Below are 24,220 nucleotides of genomic sequence, written 5' to 3'. Positions count from 1 at the left end.
GGGCCCTGGCGGGACGGGAGCGGGACCGGAGCGGGTAAGGAGCGGCTCAGGAGCGGCTCTGCCCCGGGGCAGCCGGGCCAGAGGAGCGGGGCACGGGGGGGACTCCGCCCGAAGAGGAATTTTCCCGGTAGTTGAGGCGCAGCCACGAAGTTCTGCCTTGAAACGGGCCGGCGGATGGGGCTCTTTTGTTTTGGTGTAAGAACATGATACATTTAACAAAAATATTTGGCTCCTTTTTCTTCTTTTTTTTTTTTTTTTTTTTTTAAATTTATTTTCCCCATTTTCCTTTCCTTTCCTTTCCTCTTTCCTCTTTCCTCTTTCCTCTTTCCTCCTCTTCCTCTCCTCTTCTTTTCAAGTACAAGTGGGGAAAAGGGGGTGGTTTTGCCCAGGGGCACCCGGGGCTGTGAATCACGGCGGAAATCGGGAGGCTTTGGGTGCCGGGCATCCTAAGGGATCGCATTCCCATGACTTTTGCCTTGTTGGGGCCAAGCGAGGAGTGTTTTTCTTTAATACTCGAAGCGAATTGAATTCCTGGAGCTTTTCTCATGTTTTCTTAGTGGTTCGGCTGATGATGTTAAAGTATGCACGTAGGGTCAGGGCGTTTGAAAGCGTGGCTGCAGAAATCTCTCCCATAAATCCAGCGGGGGCTTTAGGAAAACACACGGAGCGGATGCAGAGGATGTGCTGCACAGGGCTGGGATGTTTAAACTGCACTGACCATATGTCCCCCTAGTGCAGACCCTGGGGATGGAGTTTTAAGGTGTAAATGAGGAAAAAAAAAATGCAGAAAATATCCCCTTTCTGGCTTTAGGTAAGTGCTCACCGAAGGGGGCTTTGCAGTAAGGTTTTTTTTTAAAGGTGTAGCTGTTCTGATATTTGTGGGAAACAAGTGTGCCGAGAAAACTGCTGACTAAGCTGTTCTACGGACCCAAGGGAAAGTTACACAATTCTATGCTTCCCCAGTGTTTTTTTCTGTGAGGTGGAGAAACCCTGACTGATTTCTCTGCAAACAGGACTTAGCTTTTTTTGGGGAGAGTGGTAATGACTGACCGGGGAGGAGGGAACAGAAGTTTTGGAGCCTGAGGCTTTTAAACATGAGCTGTACATTTTGGTGTTAACTCACTTTGCCCTGTCTGGGGACCGAGACTCTTCTGTGGCTGTGAAAGAAGAAAAAGCAGTAGCTGAAGAGAAAACTTGATGCTGTCTGATTTGTGCAATGGGAGAAAATGCTGTGAGGAAAGATTAGCTGCCTCCCTGCCTCTGTGTGTGAGCGGGGCAGAGCTCAGCACTGCGCTCTGTAACCAGCTGTGGCTGAGCTCGAGAGGAATTTGTACAACAGGGAGTGTGGCCACAGGCTGCATTTACCTGGGCTTGGAGTTGTAAATTACACCCCTGGGAAAACCTGCCCCGAGGCAGGTATGAGGTCCTTGCTTCATGCCCGGCTTTGATTGTTTTCCTTCTCCCTCATGAATATGTAGTCAGTGTTATTTTCTATCAATTCAAAAGGTTTGTAAACTTAGTGGCCCAGCCTGTTGATGGTGTCTGAATAGCAAGTTAATGTAGGTTTGTAAGTTAATTGGCGTGTGGACGTGAACTCCAACATGAAAACAGAGATGCGCAATCCTGGGCAGTGTTTGGCTTTTGTGTTTGGGTAAACCAGATCCCTCTGGTCCTCCACTCCTTTTCTTCTGTTTTTGATTGGCATAAATATAAGCTGACGTCTTCTGCTTTAGAAAAGCAGGCTGCCCACGTGTCTGTCTTAAAAGGCTTTTGGAGAGGAAGCCAAATGAGGCTTTTTTTGGTGTCTGTGTTGTGAGTTACACTTTCTGACATGACTGTCAGCAGTTGCTATTAACAGTACTTGCACCCAGCTAAACAAGGATTTAATCAGCACATCTTCTCCTTAGTGCTAGTATTCCTGTAAGCCTTATAGCAGGGAGAAGGGGAGTATCCCACAGATCAGGTGAGAGCTGTTCTGTCAGAAAATGCTCCTGACAGCTGTCAGACAGTACTTTTCATGTTTAGAAGACCTCTATGAATCTTATGTCATGGGTTTATACTCCAGGAAGGTATTGCCATGTGTTTGTTGGGCTCTAAAGCATGAGGCAGTTTTAAGGGCAGATATAAAAACTGACTCACAACTAAAACTAAAGTAAAAAAAAAAAAAAAAAAAAAAAAGCGGGGGGGGGGGCTATTATGCTGTTCAGTGATTTTCCTAAATATGGTATTTCTGTCAGCTTCCCTATTTTTTATCACTTTGAGATTAGAGGCAAGAGTTTTAAAGTGTTCTTCTGTGCTGTGTGTTCTTTGTGGCATTTCATCCCTCCCTTCCCTTGGACACTGCAAACACTAGCAGAGGACCAGGCTTAAACTTCTTTCTGTTCACCACAGCCAGCTTAATATTTTGATATGTGATCCGTGTGCCAAAGTATTCAGGCTTTTTTTTTTTTTTTTTTTTTAATCCAGAGAGCTGCTTCATCCAAAAAAAAAAAAAAAAAAAGTTGTTGCTATTACAGAAATGGGACAGCCACCCATAGCTGCATTTCTGCTGCTTCTTAGTCCATTATAAATCTCTGTCTCTGCCCAGGGGGAGAAGAGAGGGAGAGGTTTGGGATGTTGATGTACTTGCCAGAGTCCTGTGCAGAGCTGCAGTGACCAGAGCACTTCTGTGGGATGTGCGTGTGTTCCTAATAATAACATGTTTCCTAAACACAGTTAAAAAAAAAAAGCTTCAGTAGATGCAGTAATATTCCATTAACTTAGTGACCTGCAGAAATGCTGCAAATAAAAATAGATTTATTTTCCTGTCTCTTCTAGGCCAGAGCATTTATTTTTTTATTATTATTAAAAGAACCCAGCAAACCTTCTGTACAGTAAAACGACAGCTGGTGTCAATAAACAGTTTACATGAACCCCTACTGTCCCTTGGCTCTCCAAAATGTGCCTGTGGGGTGTAAGCTCTGCCACCACTGTGGTGATGCAGAAGAGGAGTGTGATTCAGAGGATGAAGCAGGACTAGCCCAGGGAGCTAAATGTGAGTGGGCCCTGTGGGAGGTGTGTTCTACACATGACAGGAACACAGGGGAGTCAATTAAACATGATTTACCTACTTTGTCCATGCACAGGATGGGAAGAAATTAAGTACAGCACCAGCACAGATCAAATACTAACTTCCAGCTAAAAAACTTTTAGGGGTCACAGGTTTGCAGTGAGCACTTTCTAGCTTTAAAAAAACCAAAGAAGTTTTCACAATACATGGTATGTTTTGCTTTGAGAAGATGCAATCATGTCTTGCATCACACCTTGCAGTCACCTCTTGCACACAAGAGATGTGTCTTCAGATATCCAGATAGGAGGAGAATAAAATCACTGAGTAGTTAATACTGATACTGTGATATCCAGAAAGGAAGAGAATAAAATCACTGAGTAGTTAATACTGATACTGTGATATCCAGAAAGGAAGAGAATAAAAACACTGAGTAGTTAATACTGATTTCATCAGCCTTTTTGCTATTTCTTCTAGGAAAAACGAGCCTTTTCTGTTAAAGAAGTTTACTAAAACATAAAGAACCATTTTGTGGTTCTCAGGATTTAATCCAGTTCTAATTTGAGCTAGTAAAGCTGTTCCTCCTGTCTTTGGTAGCAGCCTGTGTCTTCCTGAGGGTTTTCCTGGCCATCCCATTTGCCAGCAAACGGGGCATGAGCAGGGCCCCCTGTCCTGCCTCTCTGTTCCCAGCCTGGAGCCCAAAGATGCACAGAACCACGGGTCTCTAGAGCTGTGTTAGTGACACCTGGGACAGTCTGTCACCTCCTGAGACAGGGAATCTGCCCAGAGAACAGGAACATGCTGGGGTGGAACTCTGCTGGGTGTCATCTGCAGGAGCTGACTGAGAAGTTAGAGCTGATGTACTCAAGAAAGGTGCTCGGACTCGTGTTGAGTACTGCTGTTGCTATTCTGACAGACATGCCAGAGATAAATGTGTTTTTTGTCACTTTGGTTATGTTGGAAGGAAAACCAAACCGGTTCTAAGTGTACCTCTGGCTCTTCTTTAGGTACCAGAATTATGCAGTTTATGGTGTGATGTCAGCTGTTATTTCATCTCCCTGAAACAAAGTAGTCACATGCAGCTGTGGCTTGGGTTTTTTAGGTCAGAAAGCGCTTGTTGCAAGCCTGTGAGCCTTGGATGTTTTGCAGCTGGAGGCTGATTTTTGCCTGGCTTCTTTCTCCACGCTGTTACATTCACTGCTTGATGTGTTCTGTAAGGTGCCTGGGTGTGGGCTGAGTCCCAGCAGGTAGTGCAGGACCTGCTGAGAGAAACCTTACAGCTCCCCTCGGGTGAGAGAGGTGGCCTGTGGGGCAAGAGGACTCTGCTGCTTTTTGCAGCTTCACCTCTGCATTCCCGATGGCACTTACACTAGATCTCTATTTTAGTTTCTTTTTCTTTTTTTTTTTTTTCTTTAAATATATTTTTAAAAAATGATTATTTTTAGTTTATTCTATTTAGTTTATGTTATCTCATTCTGAAAGTTATGTCCCTCATAACAAGCTCTGCAAAAAAATCCTTGAGAGGGTGCAGACCCCGGGTGGCTGTGCAGCCGTGATTTGTAAAAATCTCTCAATTTCTTTAGGAAATACCTTTGGTTTGCCTCCATAAAATCATACAGACACTCCCAGTGAAACGTCTCTAGGCTTTTCTGCCTTGATTCCTGTTCCCCACTAAGAAAACAGTGAAGGACAAAGCTGATGTGACTCAGCCGTGGTGATGTGACTGCTGGAGCAGGGTGAGGGAGGGTGTGGGAATCACGGCTCGTGTATGGGAAGAGGGGCTGAAGCTGATGGTGTTACACACAAGAGCAGCCATGCATGATGTTTTGTTGTCTTTTCGAGGCAGCTTTGGAATGACTTCACATCTGAGCGTTAGGGAAGGACTCCCAGAATGGATCTGCACATGAAAAGGAGTTTTTTTTTTACAGTGCCTAACAGCTGAGGTTTGAGTGATTATCCGTGGCAAAGACAGGAATTGTTTTGAGTAGCTGTGCTAAATTTTCACATCCAGTGGAAGATCCTCACCCTCCAACCTCCTCCTCTTGTCAGCAAGAAGAGCTGCTTCTCTGGGGGGGATCCACTGCAGGCACAGCTGAGCAGGCTTGAGCAGTTACCAGAGATGTGACTCTGGCTGCTTTTCTTTCATTCTCCATTTGGGAGCATCCCATAGGTTTTCCCTCTGGTGTGACTCTCATATCAGCTCGCAGCCTTTTAAAGCATGAAGAGGCAGAGCAGTTGGAATTTCCTCAGGCCTCCATCGTGCAGCACCTGTAGGATCCCCCCTGGCTGGCTCCCAGATGCTCTCCCAGTGTGCAGGGACCAGCAGTGCTGTCACCATCATCCCTGACCTCGTGGTGGGGGGGTCCCCCACACCCCAAACCCTGGGACATCGTCCTCACCAGGGAGCGTTTCAGCCTCTGCCCAACCCTTTTCCCTATCAAGGAACGTGAGTGCTGTCTCTGCTTGGGAATTGTGATGGGTTGTGCTGATACCCTTTAAAGTGGCAATTTTTTCAGGCTTGTGCCTTCAAATACCAAGCACCTGATTTGTAACCCCCCTGTGCCCGAGGCAGGAGGAAGCAGCAGCCAGAGATGTTTGCAAGAGCTGGGCCTGCCTTTGCTCTGGGGACGTGCACACTGTCAAAAGCTGAAAGCTTTAATTCCTCCAGCTCTCGGGGCCAAGAGTAAGGAATTCCAAATTAAACAGATTAGCTGCAAGCTCTGAACTTCTCCCAGCTGTGCCTATGCCCCAGAGAGTGAGCAATGTAAATAAAAGGTCACATTGCACTTTGAAGTCGGTGTATTTTTGACTATTACACCAGTTCCTTATTTTCTAAAATGAGTAATGCAGTGGGAGGCTTAATCCATACCCAAATACAAGAAAATGCCAAGAAATTCCTATTTTCCATCAGTTGTGGCTTTTGCTTATGTTTATTTCAGTTGTATAGACTGGAGAAATTTTTTTTATGTGTATCTAGGATGGAAAAAGCAGAGTTAAATAGAAGTGCAGCCACATGTAGTATCAAAGTAAAATTTGAGGCAAATCATCATAAATCAAGCAGTATTTTATGCAGAAGTTGTGCTTCAAGTTTTTTCTTTTGCAGAGTTAAGTAATAACCGAAACAGTGACACAAAGAATATGGCTGTAAAACACAGAGATAAATCTGCCATGTTTTACTTGGATGTCACAAGGGCTTAGAAACATTTAGGGCATTTTATATACCATATGTGCTTTATTGCTTAAACTGCAGAGCACTTGTACTTCCCTGCGAGACTATTGCACTCTGTGGCAAAATGCTTGAAGAATTGTCTGGGTGTTTGTACAAGGAACAGCAACAACTCATGCTGTGGTTATGGGGCAGCTTCACCACAGCATGCACAGGATGCAGAGCTTTGCATTACATTTCTATATGGCCTGTATGCAACAGACAACCTTGCTCCTGGAAATAAAATTGACTTGTAGTAGTGTATGGGGTCCATAGTTTTTCTGGAAGGGTAGAAATAAAAATGACTAGGCACTGTCCACAACCAGAGCAGCTCATGTGAAGAGCTCAGCTTGTTTGGAAAGGATTATTTAACTCTTTTATCTCCCTGTATGTAGATAAATCTGAGTTGTTGTTTTTTTTTTTTTGAGCTTGGAGCAAGTAACGAGGCTGGTGTTTACCCAGTTAAACCCCGCTGAACAAGCGGCACACATAAGGTACGTGCTTGGGTGTTAGAAAGGGAATTTGTTTAGAGGATGTGTAGCTTAACAGTTCTGGAGCTGCAATGGCTTCTGGAGCTAGAGAGGCAGTAAGGAATGTATTTATACAATTATGCTTTTCTCTGTGTTGGGAGTGTGAGTGCTGCCTGTTAAACACTGCATTTACTTTATGCTTTGCAGAAGGGAGGCGTTTCCCTGACGTCCCTCTTTAGCTGACCCCATGCCCCTCCAATATTTTTTAAAAGAGGACCTTTATGTTCGAACATAAGGGTTTTGACTGGTGCCAAATTTTAGGAAAGACCCCAAAGGGAGAGTGAGCTGTGCAGGGGGCCCAGTCGTGCACCCTGCAGGTTCAGTGCTGCTGCTGTGAAGGAGGTGACACGGCTGGGGACATTGCTGGTGGCACGCCAGCAACCTCAGCTCTCTGAGGAGCCAGGGTTAAAAGTGCCAAAGCCAATCCCTTGAGTTGCACCTTAGAGTGAGTAGGGAGCTGTTCTCAGTGCTCAGTGTAGGAAGAGGTAACCACATCCCCCAGCGAGGCACGAAAGCGGAGCCGTGTTTTTGCTGCAGATTTGATCTGGGATTTCTGAAGCAACAAAGGACCCAGTGATGGCTACAGCCTACGAAATCTCTCAATAATAGGATAGGATTTCTCTTCTTTCTGTCCTCAAGGTATTAAAATGAAGAAATTAAGCTGCAATGACTGCTCATTAAATGCTGAGGGAGTGTGTTAATCTGATAAATGGGAAGATTGTTTTCAGGCAGAAGAGGATGAATTGAAATGAATGGCAACTTTTGGGTTCACTGGAATTAATGCACCTGAAACTGTTATTTCAGCCAGCTTTTTTTTTTACTGGAAGTTTCAATATTCTAAAAATGGTATTTCCTGCCTCATATCTGAACAAGGTATACCACATGTGCTTGTAATTTAAATGTCACAGGCCACATAACATGTGTGATCAATGGTGTCTTGTATCATTTTCCTTTTACCCAAAGCATTTGGGTTACATTTATGTGGGTCCCATGGGAGACTTTTGCTTTTTGGAGGAAAAACACATCCATCCTGAAGCCTGAATTTTATTTTGCTTTCAAGGAAAAACGTCCCAGTTCATAGGAAGGAATTTGGATCACGGTTTAGGACAAAATAGAAATGGAAAGCGTTACTTTATTGCATTGTGCAGATGTAAAAGAATCAGAGAACAAGTGAGTAAAGCAGCATAAGACTGATTTTTAAAAAAAATACTAGATAAGTGATGCTGTCCTTAACACACAAGAGGTTGCATTTCCTTTCATTAGCATGACATCATCCAATCAACTTGTAAAAATCCATTTGGGCTTTTGTTCTCCATTCCTAGTAGTCATTTCTGGGGATTGGTGAGCAACAGTAGGGGAACCACTATCTATTCCAACACTTCTTGCATGTGTGTTTTTATTATCATCAGCATCTTTTTTTTCTTTTTAAAAATTCCCACATAACTGCAACAGCAACAAGAGGTGAAAGCTGCAGCCTCTGACAGGTACACCGAGGGTTTTGTGTCTGCAGAGGAAAGTGGTTTTTTCCACTTTTTTTTCCATCTGGGAAAGTGGTTTTCTTCATTGACACTTACTGACTGAAGTTAAATGTTTGGCAGGTGGAGTTCAAACATCTTTTTGTTTTGTAATGGGAAAAAAAACCCTGCCAAATAATCTGCAACATCACATTTTAAAAGGGGAATAGTAACAGACCTTGGGAAAAAAAAAAAAAAAAAACAACCCAAACATCTGGGAATAATAAAGGACACTGAAAAATTCCATTTCTAACAAGAAAAGGAAACAGTCTGCATATGTGTACTTTATTGTAAACACCCGATTTTATGATTTCTTTTCCATTGGTGCATCTCAGTGTTGTGTGATCTGCCCCTTGAGCATGGCTGTGGTCACACTGGAGGGTTGTGGCAGCATCCCCAGAGCCCCTCTGCAGAGAAAGGCTTTTCTTCCATCCACAGCATTTTTTTTTTTTTTTTCTCTCTCTGGCCATCCCTTATGTCTTGTAAATGCCAGAGGAGTTTTTAATGGCAGCCTTTGAGGCTGTTTCCTTATGTTCTCTTGTCTACCAGGCTGCCCCAGTGTCCCAGCTGTTCCAGGAAAAAGCCACACCCCGAGCAGCATCACATTAGCTGCTCTTAACAAATGAGGCTTTGAAAAAAGGGCTGAAAACTTTGAAACTTCAGCTCTAGAAATAATTAATGCTGAAAGAGCCATGGTGGCAGCCAGAGGGAGAGGAGGAGAAGGGTGTGATATGGGAGGAAAAAACGATGACCAAGTCAAAGACCAAATAGCTGTGATTTTTCTTTCCATTGCTGCGCTTTATGATGAAGTGATTGTGTGGGTGAAGGATACACTGGTAGCTGTGTGTGTCTGAGCTATGATAGTAATTTGTACTTGTGTGCTCCTTTTCTCTCTCTCTTTCTGTAAGTGGTGATTAGAGTGCTTATAAAATAACTAGCATAGTGCAAATATTTTTTTCTGAACAAAAAGGTCGAGAGTTCAAAAACTAATGAAGGACCAGCGTCCCCCTCTGTTGAGAGCTCTCTGTTGCTCAGCCTCAGAGTAAGCAGACTGTGCCACAGTTTATGGCACTTTCTTACTGGCTACGAACTGCCCCAGAAATAATGATAAAAATAAAGACTTGTAGCACAAGTTTCACTTGGCTGAACTGTAGCATGTCTAGAAGCGAACTGTTCTCTACGTGTTACAGATAAAGAATGGCTTTTATGGTTATGTGATTCTGTAGTGCTGTGCAATTAAACAGCCTGACTGTGGCTGTCTGTGCATGAAGGGCAATAGCTCTAAGTCATCATTAGCTGACATTAATTAATGGGGTAATGTACATGCAGGTGGTTTCTGTCTAAGTGAACTCCGCCTTCCTTGTGCTTTCAGGCAAATGTGGATGTGTCCTGACAGAACAAGAGTAACTTTCCGTCAAATGAGCGATGTTTATATGTGCCCCCCTGGTGTTTCATTGTGCTCCATTCCTCCTCAGGCACTGGCATTTTTTTGCTTGCTCCCTCATCAGGCAGGAGTAGCGGGGAGGAAAAACTTTGCGGACAACATGCCCTGCATAAGGATGCATTTAAATTCCAGCGCGCGATTTAGAACCACGAAGGCAAGATTAATGATTTACTGGTTGCAGTCCTGCTCAGAGGACATCCAGCTGAGCCCTTTACCAAAGACACTTTGTTTGATGAAGTGTAGTTTATTAATTGGTTTAAAGACCTGTCCTTTTCCCAGGCCACCAGCCAATTCAGTGCTTGGCAGATGTGAGTGCTGTTACTTGGCCTTGACTTGTGTTTCATCAGCGTTTTGTCTGCGGTGTAGGCTTGCAGTCTACTCCTCAGCAGGAATGTACTGCTCATCCTTAGGGCTAATTTCTTGTTTAAAAGTTTAATGCCTTTCCAATGCTTCCTTGTAACATGTCCAGTCTCCAAGAGCGTAAGCCTGGGTTGAAGGAACTGATGTAAAGGGTTGGCAGGCATCCAGGTTTTTGCCCTGATGACAGCAGGATGTATACCTTTGCCATCAGCACTGAGTTGCTACAGCTTTTCATCAAAAAAATAATCCCTTCTCTCCCTCCTGATTCTATTTTTGGAAACAGCTACACCATTCTTAGTAAAATGCTGGGTTCTTTGATGGGGGAAGGAGGGGAAACCTTACCCAGAGCAGATGCCCAGTATGGAAAAATCTCTGCCCATATTTGAAATGATGCATAAGCTGTATAGTATTATGTTGTATATAATGAAACTGAAAGTATTATTCAAGCAGTCCTGTACTGCTGTGGGGCATTCTGCTCTCTCTGGTTGAGAGGCTCTGTACATCAGATGCTCTGAACAGCTCATAGAGCTTAGAGCTCCCTTCAATCCCCAGCCTGGGAGAGCAGTGGGGATTCACGGGCAGTGTATCAGTTTCTACACTGCTACCTCAGATTATACACGTAAAACAAAATACGTTGGATTTGTGAACTGCTTGCAGATTTGAGCTTTGTGTGATTTGAGCTTGATTTGATTCATGTTTGTTGTTTCTTCATAGATGGCCTGCGGGTGATGTGTTGTGCAAGTGCCTCAAGTTTCTCCTACAAGATGTGCTCCCCAAATCCAGCAAACTGGGTCACCTTTGATGATGAGCCTCTCTTCCAGTCACCTCAGAAACCTGACAATCAGAGCAGCTGCAAGCCAAATGGCCTTAAGCTCAACCTGTCCAGTGTTCATGAGTCTTCAAGTAGGTCATCCTCTACAGGCAGCACTCCGCTCTCATCTCCTGTAGTTGATTTCTACCTAAGCCCTGGACCCCCCAGCAACTCTCCACTTACTACACCTACCAGAGACTACCCAGGAAACCCCTGCATTCCAAAGTCTGGGATTCACATGCTTTACCCCATCCCTGAATGGCCATCAAATGTTAACCCTTCTCCATCCCCCGGGATTTGCTCATCCCTAGCCTCGCAGAAACCCAGCAGCCTTCCTTTGAACTCCTCACCTAATGACCATCCAGGTAAGACTTTGGTCTCCAAATCAGCAGATGAAGGAAGCCCTAACCCACCAGGAAACTGCGAGGAGCTGGCTCCAGGACACTTCCCGTACTTCCACAGTGACTGTGCTTTTTCCAGTCCTTTTTGGAAGGAAGGGTGCTCCCTCAGCATGTCGCCAGCTAATGTTAGCATGCACAGGAAGGACAAAGTGCTTGACAGGACCGGGTGTCATGCTAGAGACAAAGAAACATGTCATGATCAGAAAAGCCTTAACCAGGGCTCCTTCAGTTACATCTGTCAGAGGCTTGAACACCTGCAAGCTGACAGCTGTGAGGCCGTGGAAAACCCACCCACCTCCAGCACCCACGCGTGGCACAGGCTCTCCCCCACCATCCCACACAGCCTTTTCAGGAGCCAGAAATCAGATGGGTGGCCGTTCATGCTGAGGATTCCTGAGAAGAAGAACATGATGTCATCCCGGCAGTGGGGCCCCATTTACCTGAGCGTCCTGGCTGGAGGGGTGTTGCAGATGTATTACGAAAAGGGCCTGGAGAAACCTTTCAAGGAATTCCAGCTGCAGCCGCAGTGCAAGCTGTCCGAACCCAAACTGGAGAGCTACAACGTCTCAGGAAAAATCCACACTGTGAAGATTGAGTGCGTGTCTTACACAGAGAAGAGGAGGTACCACCCCAAAGTAGAGGTGATCCACGAGCCAGAGGTGGAGCAGATGTTGAAGCTGGGCACCACCGATTATAACGACTTCACCGACTTCCTCGTGACGGTCGAGGAGGAGCTCATGAAACTTCCTACTGTTTCCAGACAAAAGAGGAATTACGAAGAGCAAGAAATGACTCTGGAAATAGTGGATAACTTCTGGGGGAAAGTCACTAAGGCAGAAGGAAAACTCGTAGAAAGTGCGGTCATCACACACGTTTACTGCCTGTGTTTTGTGAACGGCGGTGCCGAGTGTTTTCTAACGCTGAACGACCTGGAGCTCCAGAAGAGGGACGAGCGTTACTTTGAGAAGGAGCAGGAGAAGAAGTGGATCGATATTCTCGACTGCCATTTCCATAACTGTGTCAAAGCACAGGAATTTGAGCAGTCACGGATTATTAAGTTTACACCCCCGGACGCCTGCAGGCTGGAACTGATGCGTTTCAGGACGCGCTACAATGGGCAAGACCTTCCCTTTTCTGTGAAGGCTGCAGTGGTGGTTCAGGGGGCATACATTGAACTTCAGGCTTTCATAAACATGTCCTCAGCTGCTCAGATCCCGGCACGTTTACCCTCTGTGAAATACTGTGAAAATGTTATGATACGCTTTCCTGTTCCCACACAGTGGATCAAAGCACTTTGGACTATGAACCTCCAAAGGCAGAAGTCCCTAAAAGCGAAAATGAATAGGAGAGCGTGCCTTGGGGCTTTGCATGAGGTTGAGTCTGACCCCGTAATCCAAGTCTCGGTCGGAACAGCAAAATACGAGAGCGCCTACAGGGCCGTGGTGTGGAAGATTGACAGGCTTCCAGATAAAAATTCAAGTAAATAATTTGTGCTAGGGGCTTGGGTGTGTGTCTTCACTGGGTTTATGCTTGTGTACCTCCATCAGCTGCTGTGGTTTGGGTTTTAATCTGTGGGATGCTGTTGGTAGAAGCCAGAATAATCTTTTAGGAAAAAGAGAATACAGGCTTACCAGTTTCTTTAAGCCATGTTTTTGTAATTTATTTGATGGAGGCAAGTCAGTCATTTCAAGTGTGTGGTATCATGGAAGCAGAGCTGATCATTCTGAGTAAACCTCAAGTCTGTATCTGTAAGGCTGAGGGGAGGGTTTATGCTTCCCTTGTACCAGCTGGGCAATGGGTGGGATGGGAAGCAGAAGTTGGTAAAATGATTTGTTCACCCAGCATCACACAGCTAATAGAAAAGGGGGTATTGTCACTGCTGGGTCTTGGCTTTCCAGCATCATTGAAGAAATGGTAGGTATGATACAGAACTAGAAGGTGCTGGGCTTAAATTTGCTGCAGGAAGTGCTGTGCTCTTGCAAAGGCTGGTTTCTATTACCTCTTTCATGGGTTTGTGCATTGAGATTGTACATTCATGGCAATAACTGCACTGACAAAAAATGCCTCCCACTTTATTCCCATTCCTTTCTGATGGTTTCTCACTGAAAACTGGTAGCAGTACAAACAGCTACGTTTTTAATTGCACACGTGGAAGCAGTTAATTTACTTTAATTTAAAGGAGAAAATATTTGAAGAAGAAGAAAAATGGGAATTTTCTTCTTTTTGAAGAAGAAAAATAGAAATACTTGGGTTTAAAATTCCAATTTTTAGTCATATTACCAGTACCTTTCTAAAGACATAGTACTTTTCTAAAGGCATAAAAATTCTTGAGGAATACATATCCTGCTTCAAGTTCTGTAGAGTGAGGGCATTTGATCCTTTGCTTGATCCTTTGCATTTTGTGTACCTGAGGCTTTGGGGAATCTGTGTAAGACAAGGGCACCTGTTAAAGCATTTAATGTAAAATACCTGTAAAATCTGTACTTTTGAAAAAGGGGGTAACTGTATGATACTAACATATGGATTGCACTAGTCTTGTATTATCCTGTCTGGGCTAACTGCCTCTTTAAAATGTCCAGAAAAGATTTTACCTTCTTAAGTCCCACTTTCAGACATTCTACTACTAAGCCAGGACTAATGGTGGGGGAAGAGCAATGACAGAGGGAAGGAAGTGAAGGGCATGGGCTGGGGAGGCTGGAAAATGGACAGGGAGGGCAGAGGAGTGGTGGAGAGATGTAGGAGAATGAGAAGGCAGAAGAAGATTCTTCAGGTCTTCCAAATCCCTGTCCTGTGCTCCAGGTTTCAGAGATTTGCACCATGTTGCTGTGGCCCATGTGTTTTCCCAAGGATTGTTTGGGGGTAGCTTTTAGTATCCTTGGCTATTTAATGTAGGTTTGCTTCTGTAAAATCAAGTCAGCAGGGTAGGCAATTTTAAAGAAGATTGTAAGTCTTCCGAATTTCCTGCAGTCTTTTCACCTGAAGATTTGATATGCACAATTAACTTCAGATTTAAGTTATTTGAAAGGAAGAACTGGGGTTTTTTTTGAGGTATTCCGCAGCTTTACATTAGTTTCTAGCAGTAGCTTAAACTTCTGACATTTGAATAATTCCTCTAGCTGAGATCTGCAGAATCATTTGTCTCTGTGAAATGTTCGTGCATTTGAAAAAACATTTTGGTAGTAATACTGCCCACTCAAATTTTAAACCTCTATATCAAGTGCTCTGTACACAGTTAAGAGTTTAAAAATAGAGTTGTGTCCAAGGCGTGCCAAAAGTCTGGAGACAGTCAAACTAATAGAAATATGTAAACTTTCATAATGTGTTTACCACAGGCAGAAAAATAAGCTTTGTCCAAGGCTTCTTAAAATTAAAAAAAAAAAAAAAAAAAAAAAGGAAGGGAGAAGGAAAGGTTGCTTACAGTTATATTGTGGCTCCATTTATAGACATTGAAATATGTTAATATCCACTGGATTCTAATGAAGTGTTTTCTTGGAAAAGTGCTGGCCAAGTGAAGTCAGTAGCAGCTGCAAGAAACACCAGACTTTTAAAAGCTGCCTGTGCCTATTCAGATATATAGATATTGTATTTGGAGTCAGAATTTTAGCATTATTTTTAAAAAGAGAAAAGAAAGGAAGAAAGCTTTGAAGGGCTGATCCAGTGAAATTTCTGCGAATTGAGTCTTATGTTTGTGAAATTGTGTAAGGAAATGCAGAACACGTTATGATTTCAGCACAGTACTGGGGCCAGACTTTGCAGTGGAGAAGCTGTGTCAGCTGCTTCCCAGGGAGTTCCCAGAGTGCAAGGGAGAGATTAAACTGCAAAGCACTGTGCTTTCATCACTTGCTGTGTAAATTTGAGCTCTGTGATTTTTTCCTGTTAGGACACCTCTATCCTTGAGCCATTGTGTAAGGCAGCAGTAATTCAGCTGATTGTTTCTTATTCCATTCTGCATCACGGAGCCACTGAGGAAGCAGGGATTAAACAAGACAGCAAATTGGAGCTTGAGGAGGTTGTGGCTGCTGGCAGCCTTGTTACTGCATCTGTGCATGGACTCTGCTGTGGGAGGTGATGTGGTTCCCAGGAACCACCAGGAGCTGCTTTTCTTCTTTTCTAAACTGCCCAGGTGGAAACTCAAAGCCATGGCTTTGTCAGGCGGGCTCCATCCCTGCCCAGCCACCTCCTTCTGGCACTGGCACCACAGTGAGCTGGTGCTTGGTGGTGGTACTGTCCCACTCCTCTATTCCCTATGCACTTCTCCCAGCAGGCTGCATAAATGTACCCATTTAGACATAGCTGCAGGAGTTATTAACTTCTAACAACCCTAATGTATGTAAATCTGTCCTTAGTGATTGTTTATGTTTTCATGTTCAAAGTAAGAGTTTTAGAACTGGACCTATTTTGGCAAAAATGGAATTATTACATAACTAAGATAATCAGTACATTATTTTGTCTTAAATTGCTTTGCTTCATGAGCCTTTCTCAGATCAAGGTTGCTTGAATGCTACCTATACAGGTGAAAAGGCCAAACTGTGTTAATAAGTGCAAAGTTGGATTATTAATTGCTTTTGAAATGCTGTATGAATTCTAAATGATATTTGGAATCTAGTTTCATAGTTTTACTGATCTTTTGTTTGTTTTGGCTTTTTTATTGGTATTTGTAGACAGAGAGCAAGAGTTTGGAATATTTCTAGGAAACTAGAGCCAGATTTTCAGACTAGAGTAGACTAAAATCTCTCAATTCACAGAAGTCTTAACAAGTTGCACAGACAACTAAACTGCAGGGTTTCTGTCTCATAAATTAGATAGTAAAAGCTCAGTGATCTCCCCAGTTGCCTCTCAGGAGTGGTTTGATTTCATCAGTCCAGGTGGTCATGTGTCGACAGTGCCTGATGGGCCACATTTTGGATAGCTGGGCTTGAACAAGTCATCTTGAATATGTCTGAATATGTCACCTTAGCACAGTGTGCCTGCTCCATCCCACCTGTCTTTCCACAGCACCACCTTTTCTCTCCTTCTGGCCAACACCTGGCTTTTTCAGCATTACAGTTTATTTTGCAAAAGGATCTTCTACACACAGCCTCTCTTTCTTCTTCTAACTCCAGTGTAACACAAGGCCTGGGAAGCCTTGTGGTTTCATGGAACAGAGATGAAAAGAACTTCTCAGTTTTAGGTGAAAACTAGGGGGATGTTCAGAGTCTTTCCAAATGCTGGTCAGTCACTCTGTCGTCTGTCAGCCGATGGGAAGAAGCTGCTCTACGCTCCTAGCACAGCCCAGCAGTGGCAGAAGAACTTCTCCACAAGTGAAGGGGTGAGTACTTCCCTCTGACATTGGTGTTGGTACAATGACAGATGGGCTGGGGGAACCCTGTGTTTTAGGAATAGGCAAAAAGGTCCAATGGAACCTGCTCCAGAGGACCCAAGGCATCATTCTCATCCAAATCCCAAACTTATCTCTGCCTTTGCAGGTCACCACCTAAGGAAAAGGAAGCACCCCAGATTTCACTGCATCCCAGCACCTTATGGCTGTAGGTCAGCTGGAATATAAACCCAGAGGTTTCTTTGGATTGTCCTGAATCACAACTATGCCATGTCCAGCAGGGAAACCATCTGCAACAGCCCAAGAGGTATGGCTCATGTATGCCTGGACTCAAGCGGACATCTGTTATCCAACATTTACCATCCCAGGAAAATTCCAAGCAGTGATTATTCCTGGATTCCATTTCTCAGAAGACAGAATAATTTGCTAGACAATTCCCATTGCTATTTGTTTCTTCATAGGCCTCTCCCCTAAAAAACCTCAAGAAGATTTTGAATTTGATCTCCAAAAGCCCTTAGATGTATGCTGGTTGCCTTCTACCACAAATTAACTACAAGCAACAAACGCTTTTTCCTCAGGTCCTTGGTTAACCACAGCCCCAGAGGGCTTGGCCTTTTCCCTGGACAAGACATGCCATGCCATTTTGGTGCTGCAATTCCTGCTGTGCTGCCCAGGATGCTTCACTTGTGGGAATGAACTGTGCAGTCTGTGAGGCCCAACCCAGCAAACAGCACGAAGAGCAGGTCAAGTAAGTGTGTTGCCAAGCTGCATCCTGGCACCACCATGGGAAAGGAGAGCAGGTCCTGGGAGCCAAAAGGAGCACAGTTCAGATGGCCTGACATCCTGCAGTGTGGCCCTGGAACAGGATGTTCCTCATCTGGGATGATCCTGTTGCTGGGATGATAGAGGAGTCAAGGATGGAAGAGGCCCACATCAACAGAGGCTCATTCCACCATGTCTGGGCAGTCTGGAAGAGGGACTGTGGACCAAGAGAGTGTTAGTGCAGCAGAAATGGACACAGCAAGAGGTGACCAGCAGCAGATCACGGACAAGGCTCACATCATGGAGGTACAGAGATCTGCCTGTCCCTGGGTACACGAGTGATGAAACACCATCTCCTCCTCACGCCTGTTCTGTGCTCCAGTTTCATTCTCAAGACATTGGCAGGTGGCTGTAATCCGTATTTCTGGCTTTGTTCCCTCCTCTATTTCCATAATAAAGTCCCTGATGTTACAGTTTTACCTGTCTCTGTGTTTTGTGTTATTGTCCTGAGACTTCAGCCACATGCTGCATGCCCCTGGCATGGCACTCCTTGCAAAATGGGGATCTTTGTGCTCCAGTGCCTTGCAGGACCCTCTCTTGAGGTGTGCCCAGAGGTCTGTGCAGGAAAACCTGCAGCACAGACAGGCACCCAGCCCAGGGCTCCTAGGAGCAATGGAGATGCAGCTTTTTTATTTATTTTTGCCTTACAAAATGCCTGTGGGCCTGTGGATGTAGAATATTAGCATGATTTTTCCCATGGGGTGGATAAAGCTCAGTTAATGTTAACTCCATCTTCAGTATTTCCTTCATTCTGATCTGGAATTGATTCCTGTCACTGGAGGAAGTCAGTGCATAAAGAATGGGACATTTTTTTCCTGAACTTCAAGATTCCATTAAGTGTAATGGATGAAAACCAAATATACACTGCCAGGCTTGCCTTTGACAAAATACAGTCAATCCTTTCTCTTCTTCTTTTTTTAATTTTTTTTTCCCTGCCTGCAGCCAAAGCATAGTTAGTTGTCTATGCTGATTATTAAAATCCTGGAGAGAAGGAGAAAGGAAGAATTGCTACATTTTGCCCTGAAGAATTTGGAGAGGATTCTTTTCATTATATTAAATTGTATTATCCTGCTTTCACACACACAGTCAGTCTGCTGACTCCAGTTGCTTCAGGCTTTCACCTCGTGTTCCTGTGTGCCAGGAGAAGTGCTTGCCCTTATCATTGCCACATGTAAGAAATGCTGAAGCAGCTGATCCTTAGGATCATCCCTAAGATGATTAAAGTAATTCAGAATATGCTGCACAAATCCTTAATGACTCTGCTTTATAACACCACAGTTATTTTAGCAGTACTTTTTTTTTTTTTTTTTTTTTTTTTTTTTTTTAAAGAAATGGGTTATGTTCTTTTCCAAACTAGACAGGGACTCCAGGTAGCCTTTATCCTGGCAGGTGGGATGCATCTTGTTTGAGCAGCACTCTGAGCTGCACCTTTATCTTCCTGCTGTGGACATAGTGTAATAAATGATGGTACACTAGATAGCTGTAGTACTTGAAATAAGCACTGCAGTAAAAATTCTACAGCACAGAGCTCTGGAAAGAGGGTTATTGGACACAGGGCAGCATCTCTGCCTTGGCTACATTGGGACCTTCCAGATTTTATTTTTCTGTCAGACTAAGAAATGTATTTTTAAGGGAAAACTAAGATTCCATCAAATAATTTGGATTTAGCGACAAAACCCTACATTTGTAATATTCTCTCAATGAAAAGCTGAAAGGATCTGGTAAATCTTGTGTAAATTAATTTGTAAAATTGCAATGACTGTGACAAGTGTGCTGAAGCAGACAGAAAATGAACAAGGGGTCACCTTATGCCCAAATAGCAAAAGATTATAGATAGAATAACCTTGTATCAAACAACAGCTCTGTGTTTACAAAAGATAAAACTGTGCTCTCTTGCTAGGAGATGAACCTAAACAAAGAAAAAATAATTTGCTAACGGTGTGGTGTTTTTCTTTCCCAAGGTTTGGATCATCCACACAGCCTCTCTTACAAACTGGAACTGGGATCAGACCAGGAGATACCATCTGACTGGTACCCGTTTGCTACTGTCCAGTTTGCTGTCCATGACACCTGTGCCTCGGGAACAGAAGTGAAGTCCCTGGGCATAGAGAGCGACCTGCAGCCCCAGAAACACGTGGTTCAGAAAGCTTTTTACAATTGCCAGGTATTCTCATGGCTATGCTTTCCATGTTTTTCCTCCTCTTGTCCCTCCCTGCTCCCCCATACGGTATCTGAAAAGCAAATATGCTTTGTATTCGAAACATATCTTGCGTGTACTTTTTATAATGACTTTGGGCAAAAGAATCATTAAGTAATAATTCCTTGTCTGATCAAAGATGAGACTGAAAAACAGAAATGTGAATGCAGCTTTTTTTTTTTTTCCCTCATTTGAGCTATTTTTGGGAGTAGTGGTTTTGAAATCTGTTGGGTCTGGAAATATTGTGATTTTGTGTCAAAGCCTTTTTCCATGCTGTTGCTGCAGTTCACACTTTCCGTGTCCAGTTATTTGCTAATTCTACCTGCTGTTTTTTGTTTTCTACCTCCAGGTTGAAATTGAAAAGAAGTGGATTAGGCTTGATGGAGAAGACCCAGCTAAGGCTGGCAACTGCCTAATGCAATGAAAGAGGACAGGAGGCACCGTCATAGGAGATTAGTAGGAATCAATTTACATAGGAAATTCTATTGTTAGAAGAAGCGCAGTGACCTAGTTTAGGGTAAACACGGTCATTGAATTTTTTTTTTAGTGCTTATGGGTTTGAGTCTGCAAATCAGTACTCATTTGACTGGCCTGCATTCCAGTAAACTTCCTGTCGTGGGAGTCCTGGTATGAGTAAGGTCTCCTTGTCAGAGCAGCAGGATGTGAGCACTTCACTGACTGATTCTAATGTATTATTTTCCTGTTGTGTATCTGGGGAATTATTTTCCTGTTCTGACTGGGGAATGATTTCATACTCCCTACTGAAACCTAATGGCATTACTCAAAGGGTTTATGTCACTCGGACATGTAATATTTGGTAATGAAAACTTCCAGAGTGCTTATGATCTACCAGCACCTGTGTAAGGTCCAAAAGGACCAATTACATTTTTTAGTGCTGTTTGAAAACTAAAGTCCCTCATGTTTTGGTACCCCTTGATGTATGTGAGTAGAACAAGTCCAAATAATATTCTCAACAAGAGCCTTAATTAATGAGTTGGATGGGTGATTTCACTGGGAAAAAGGGTCCTCTGCAATAACACTCTTGATTCTTCTGTGGCTGCAACTGTTCCCTCCTCAGCACTTTTTAGGTTCACTCAAAGAAATCTCTTGGGCAAAAAACTCCATATGGCAGATGTGATTGGAGTTTCTGTGCCAACATTAGACAGCTCTTTTTCACTACTGCATCAAGTGAGATAAGGGGTGGATTTTCAGTGAGTGTAAATCAGTCCAAGCCCATATCATCTGCTGAGGCTTGGAGAATTTACACCAGAGGAGGTTTCCCCCCACAAGCTGGAGAAAAGACTGGCTGCTGCTGTTTGCTCTGTGTCTCCTTTAGGATGCAAGTTCCAGATGTTGGTATGGAAACTGCAGGAGCTGCGGCTTTGAGTAACTTTTAAGACATGCATGGAAAGGGAGATGTTTTCATGCTCCTGGCTCTAAAGGCATTTTCCATGGGGAAATAATGCAGGAATGTCACAAGAGACATGAAGCTGTGATGCTTCATCAGGCAGCCTGAGCTACTAATCACTAATGTCAATGTGATAATTGTGTTTTCAACAAACAATTGGCCTTTAGGGAAAGGTTCTAATACTTCCCTTCAGCAATTATCTCCTTTGCCATTTTCTGCAGGCTGTAATTCCAGGTCTATAACAATACAATGAATTTAAAAAGTGCTCGTGATACCCTTTTTTTTTTTTTTTAGCTGCAGTTTTCTTAAAATTAGCCCTACTTCAAACTAAATTTGTAGAGAACAAAATATAGTATTGCACTGCCTCACTTTATATTTTGTACAGCTTGTAACTGTTTATATGAACACTGTGTAAAAATACAGATAAATGGTATTCCCCAAAAGTAGAAATATGTGGGACATACACAGAGAAAATCACCAGTCTGAGGAAACAGAAGACCATAATATGAACCTAGTTCATCACAATAAACTTTTCCCCCCATCCAGAAGCTGAGAATGAAATGGGTAATAGATTCCATAGTAAGTCCTGAGGGCAGGTTTTTTATGGGTATTGCATTGCCAAAGCCCCAAATAGACTATTATGGTATTTGGGCTTCTCTATATATCCCTTTTTATTAGCAGATTATATTGTTATAAATCTAAGCGAGCGTTGGACTATAGTAGTGATCCAAATATGTCTCAGCTGTTGCCTCCTCTGTCTGTGTTTTGACTTGAGAAGCCATTAGCACCTTCAAGTCATGTTTGGTGTGTTTCATTAATATTTAATTTTGCTTTATATTCTGCTCAGCTGAACCAAGGGGCACAGCATTGCCACCAGGGCAAAGTGTTTATACTTGGCAACATGGCAAGCTCTGCAGTTTGCTGAAGTCCATGGTTGTACTACAGCTACAATATTTATTAACCTCTTTGCTCAGTGAGGTAGAGGAAGCAAAATATGCATTGCAATTACCTGTAGTTACCTTTGTCTGAGGCTGACTTGTTTTGATTGGCATTAAACAGCTAATTCAGTAAGCCTGTTAACAGTGGTTGCTCTCTGTCTCGCCCAGCTGGCCCCTTTTTTTCTGTTTTTAAGAACAAGGAACCTGAATATCTCCATTCCATCTCTCTTTCATCTTAGGATCTCCATTCACAGCACTCACCTGGGCATTGGGTACCTGGTGGTATTGCAGGTCCTGCAGGAGCTGTGGCTGCTGTTGTGCTCTCAGGTGGCTGCTGTGTCTCAGGATGTGTTTGAGGCTGTGTAGTGTTGACCCTTCAAGATACAAGCTACTGTTTGCAGTGAGTGGCTTTAATAATGAATGACCACCTTACAAGTCACCATTCCTGCTAGAGAGTTGTATTAAGGTGTTATGGTGCAAATGATCATTCAGACTTACTGAACTCAGTAGCATAAAAAGGTCAAGCTACAGCTTTATCTGTGATGCAAACCCCTGGATTTTCATTTGAGGGTTGCAAGATAATTAACTTTAATCAGAATTGGATCAGGATAACAGGGAATTAAATCCACAGAAATACTGCTACATTGAAAGAAAGTTACTCTGTTTAATACATGGCTTTCAGTTTAAACTTGACAATTAGTGCAGCCTAAGATTGAATAATTGCCCTGTTCAGTCTCACACTGATGTTCATATGCCTTGATGTCAGAATGTTTAAAAATAGGCTGCAGTTTAATGAAAGAAAATTTGGGTTGTCTGACTCTTTTCCCCTGCCATCAAATTTTAACTTCCTATTATGTTGCAACATGCCAAACCAGAAATAACCAGGCTTTTCCTTTCTTCTGTGTTGTCTTGAGCATAACTTACTGACCAAATATTCTTAACTTTAAGACTCATTGCTAACATTTTCCATGAGTACTACAGCAGCTGATACTGAGTAAACATATGGGCTCTGAATTCTTCAGAAATCTTGGCTACAAGTAGTCTAATTGTAATTTTGGGAAGGGGAATGGAGATGAGGAACAGTTGCTATAAGCTGTTGTGATGCATAAGCAGTGTCCAGCTAGCAGAAGGACTGGAGCTTTAAATAACCCATGAGGTATTGGCATCATGAGAGGAACCAGGTTTCACACGTGTCTGATCTCTGCTTCCCACAGCGAGTGCCTGCAATCACTGAAATGCTTCCAACTGCCTGCGTCACTTAAGATGCTGACATTTCACTAACATTTACTTCAGGACAGTGTTTAGATGTTATCTGTGTTTCCTTCGCAAAGGACCAGCAGGGTTTGGGAGATTTTATATTTAAAACAGAAATCAATGAGGACAACTATTTTTATAGTGTTTGCCTTACTTACAAAGTATCGTATTTGCTGAAACCGACAGACTTTATCTTTGCGTTCATCTTTCTCGTGCTAATTGTATTACTCCAGGTAAATGGTACTTGATGTAATTTTGGATTCAAACACCCATTGAAGTCAGTGCAAGTCTTTTAACTGACAAAATGGGATCTGCATCAAAGTCTCTTAAGAATAAAAGAGAGGCAAAAAAAGAAGAAGAAAGGAATAGTGGTAATGGTCTGTAGATGATTTTTTATGTCAGTAAGAAACCTGCAATGCCTGCTTATTCCAACCAGAAGAGAGCACAAAGGGTAAGAAAAGAGGTGTTATGGATGCCACAGCTGAAGGTTTGCAGAGATTGGGAACAATGGTTCTGTTGCCCCTGGGTAGAAACTCTCAAGCAATGAGGATGATGATGTACTCCATTGAGCTTGATACCAAGCCACTGTCATCCTTATGTTCCTTGCTTTGTTTTCCTCCAGATTCTGTATTAATTGTCCAGAAGTATTTTAACTCTGAACACATGTTTTCACATGTTACTTTGGTTGTGTTTATTTTACCTGGCAGACTTCTTTGCTGTGGTATTGGTGTCCATACTTCTATTTTGCATTTATTTGTCTTTTTATGACTTAACGCAGTAACTAAGTGCTGCAGTTAGTAGTTCTTAGCAATAATTTTGATAACTCTGAAACAGTGCTGTTACTCCTAATGGAAACTATAATTTTATTTGGGTCTTTTGTCAGTATAAATGCAAAGAGATCATGCTGATAATCTTGTAATAACATTTTGTAGATTGCATATTGATTAAAAAAATAAAGTTGTATTTCAAACTA

General features: G+C 43.1%; 1 protein-coding gene across 1 annotated transcript; it reads left to right on the top strand.

Moving 5' to 3' along the window:
* The first annotated feature begins 127 nt into the window (after positions 1-127).
* On the top strand, positions 128-24,220 carry STON1 (stonin 1). The gene is made up of 4 exons (XM_053938682.1): positions 128-195; positions 10,814-12,790; positions 19,412-19,614; positions 19,997-24,220. Exons 2-4 carry the CDS (start codon positions 10,828-10,830, stop codon positions 20,069-20,071), a joined length of 2,241 nt encoding a protein of 746 aa, XP_053794657.1. The 5' UTR covers positions 128-195; positions 10,814-10,827; the 3' UTR covers positions 20,072-24,220.

The sequence above is a fragment of the Vidua chalybeata genome, chromosome 3 (assembly GCF_026979565.1).
Source record: "Vidua chalybeata isolate OUT-0048 chromosome 3, bVidCha1 merged haplotype, whole genome shotgun sequence".
Lineage (NCBI taxonomy): Eukaryota > Metazoa > Chordata > Aves > Passeriformes > Viduidae > Vidua > Vidua chalybeata.
Note: the sequence above shows the minus strand (reverse complement) of the source record. Positions and strands in the feature narration are given on the sequence as shown.

What these genes read in the sequence shown, in the direction of transcription:
- STON1 (XM_053938682.1), top strand. Translation starts at nt 10,828, where the DNA reads ATGTGTTGTGCAAGTGCCTCAAGTTTCTCCTACAAGATGTGCTCCCCA. An exon ending in GCTTCCAGATAAAAATTCAA is followed by an intron (nt 12,791 to 19,411) that starts GTAAATAATTTG and finishes TTCTTTCCCAAG; the next exon opens with GTTTGGATCATCCACACAGC. An exon ending in AAGCTTTTTACAATTGCCAG is followed by an intron (nt 19,615 to 19,996) that starts GTATTCTCATGG and finishes TTCTACCTCCAG; the next exon opens with GTTGAAATTGAAAAGAAGTG.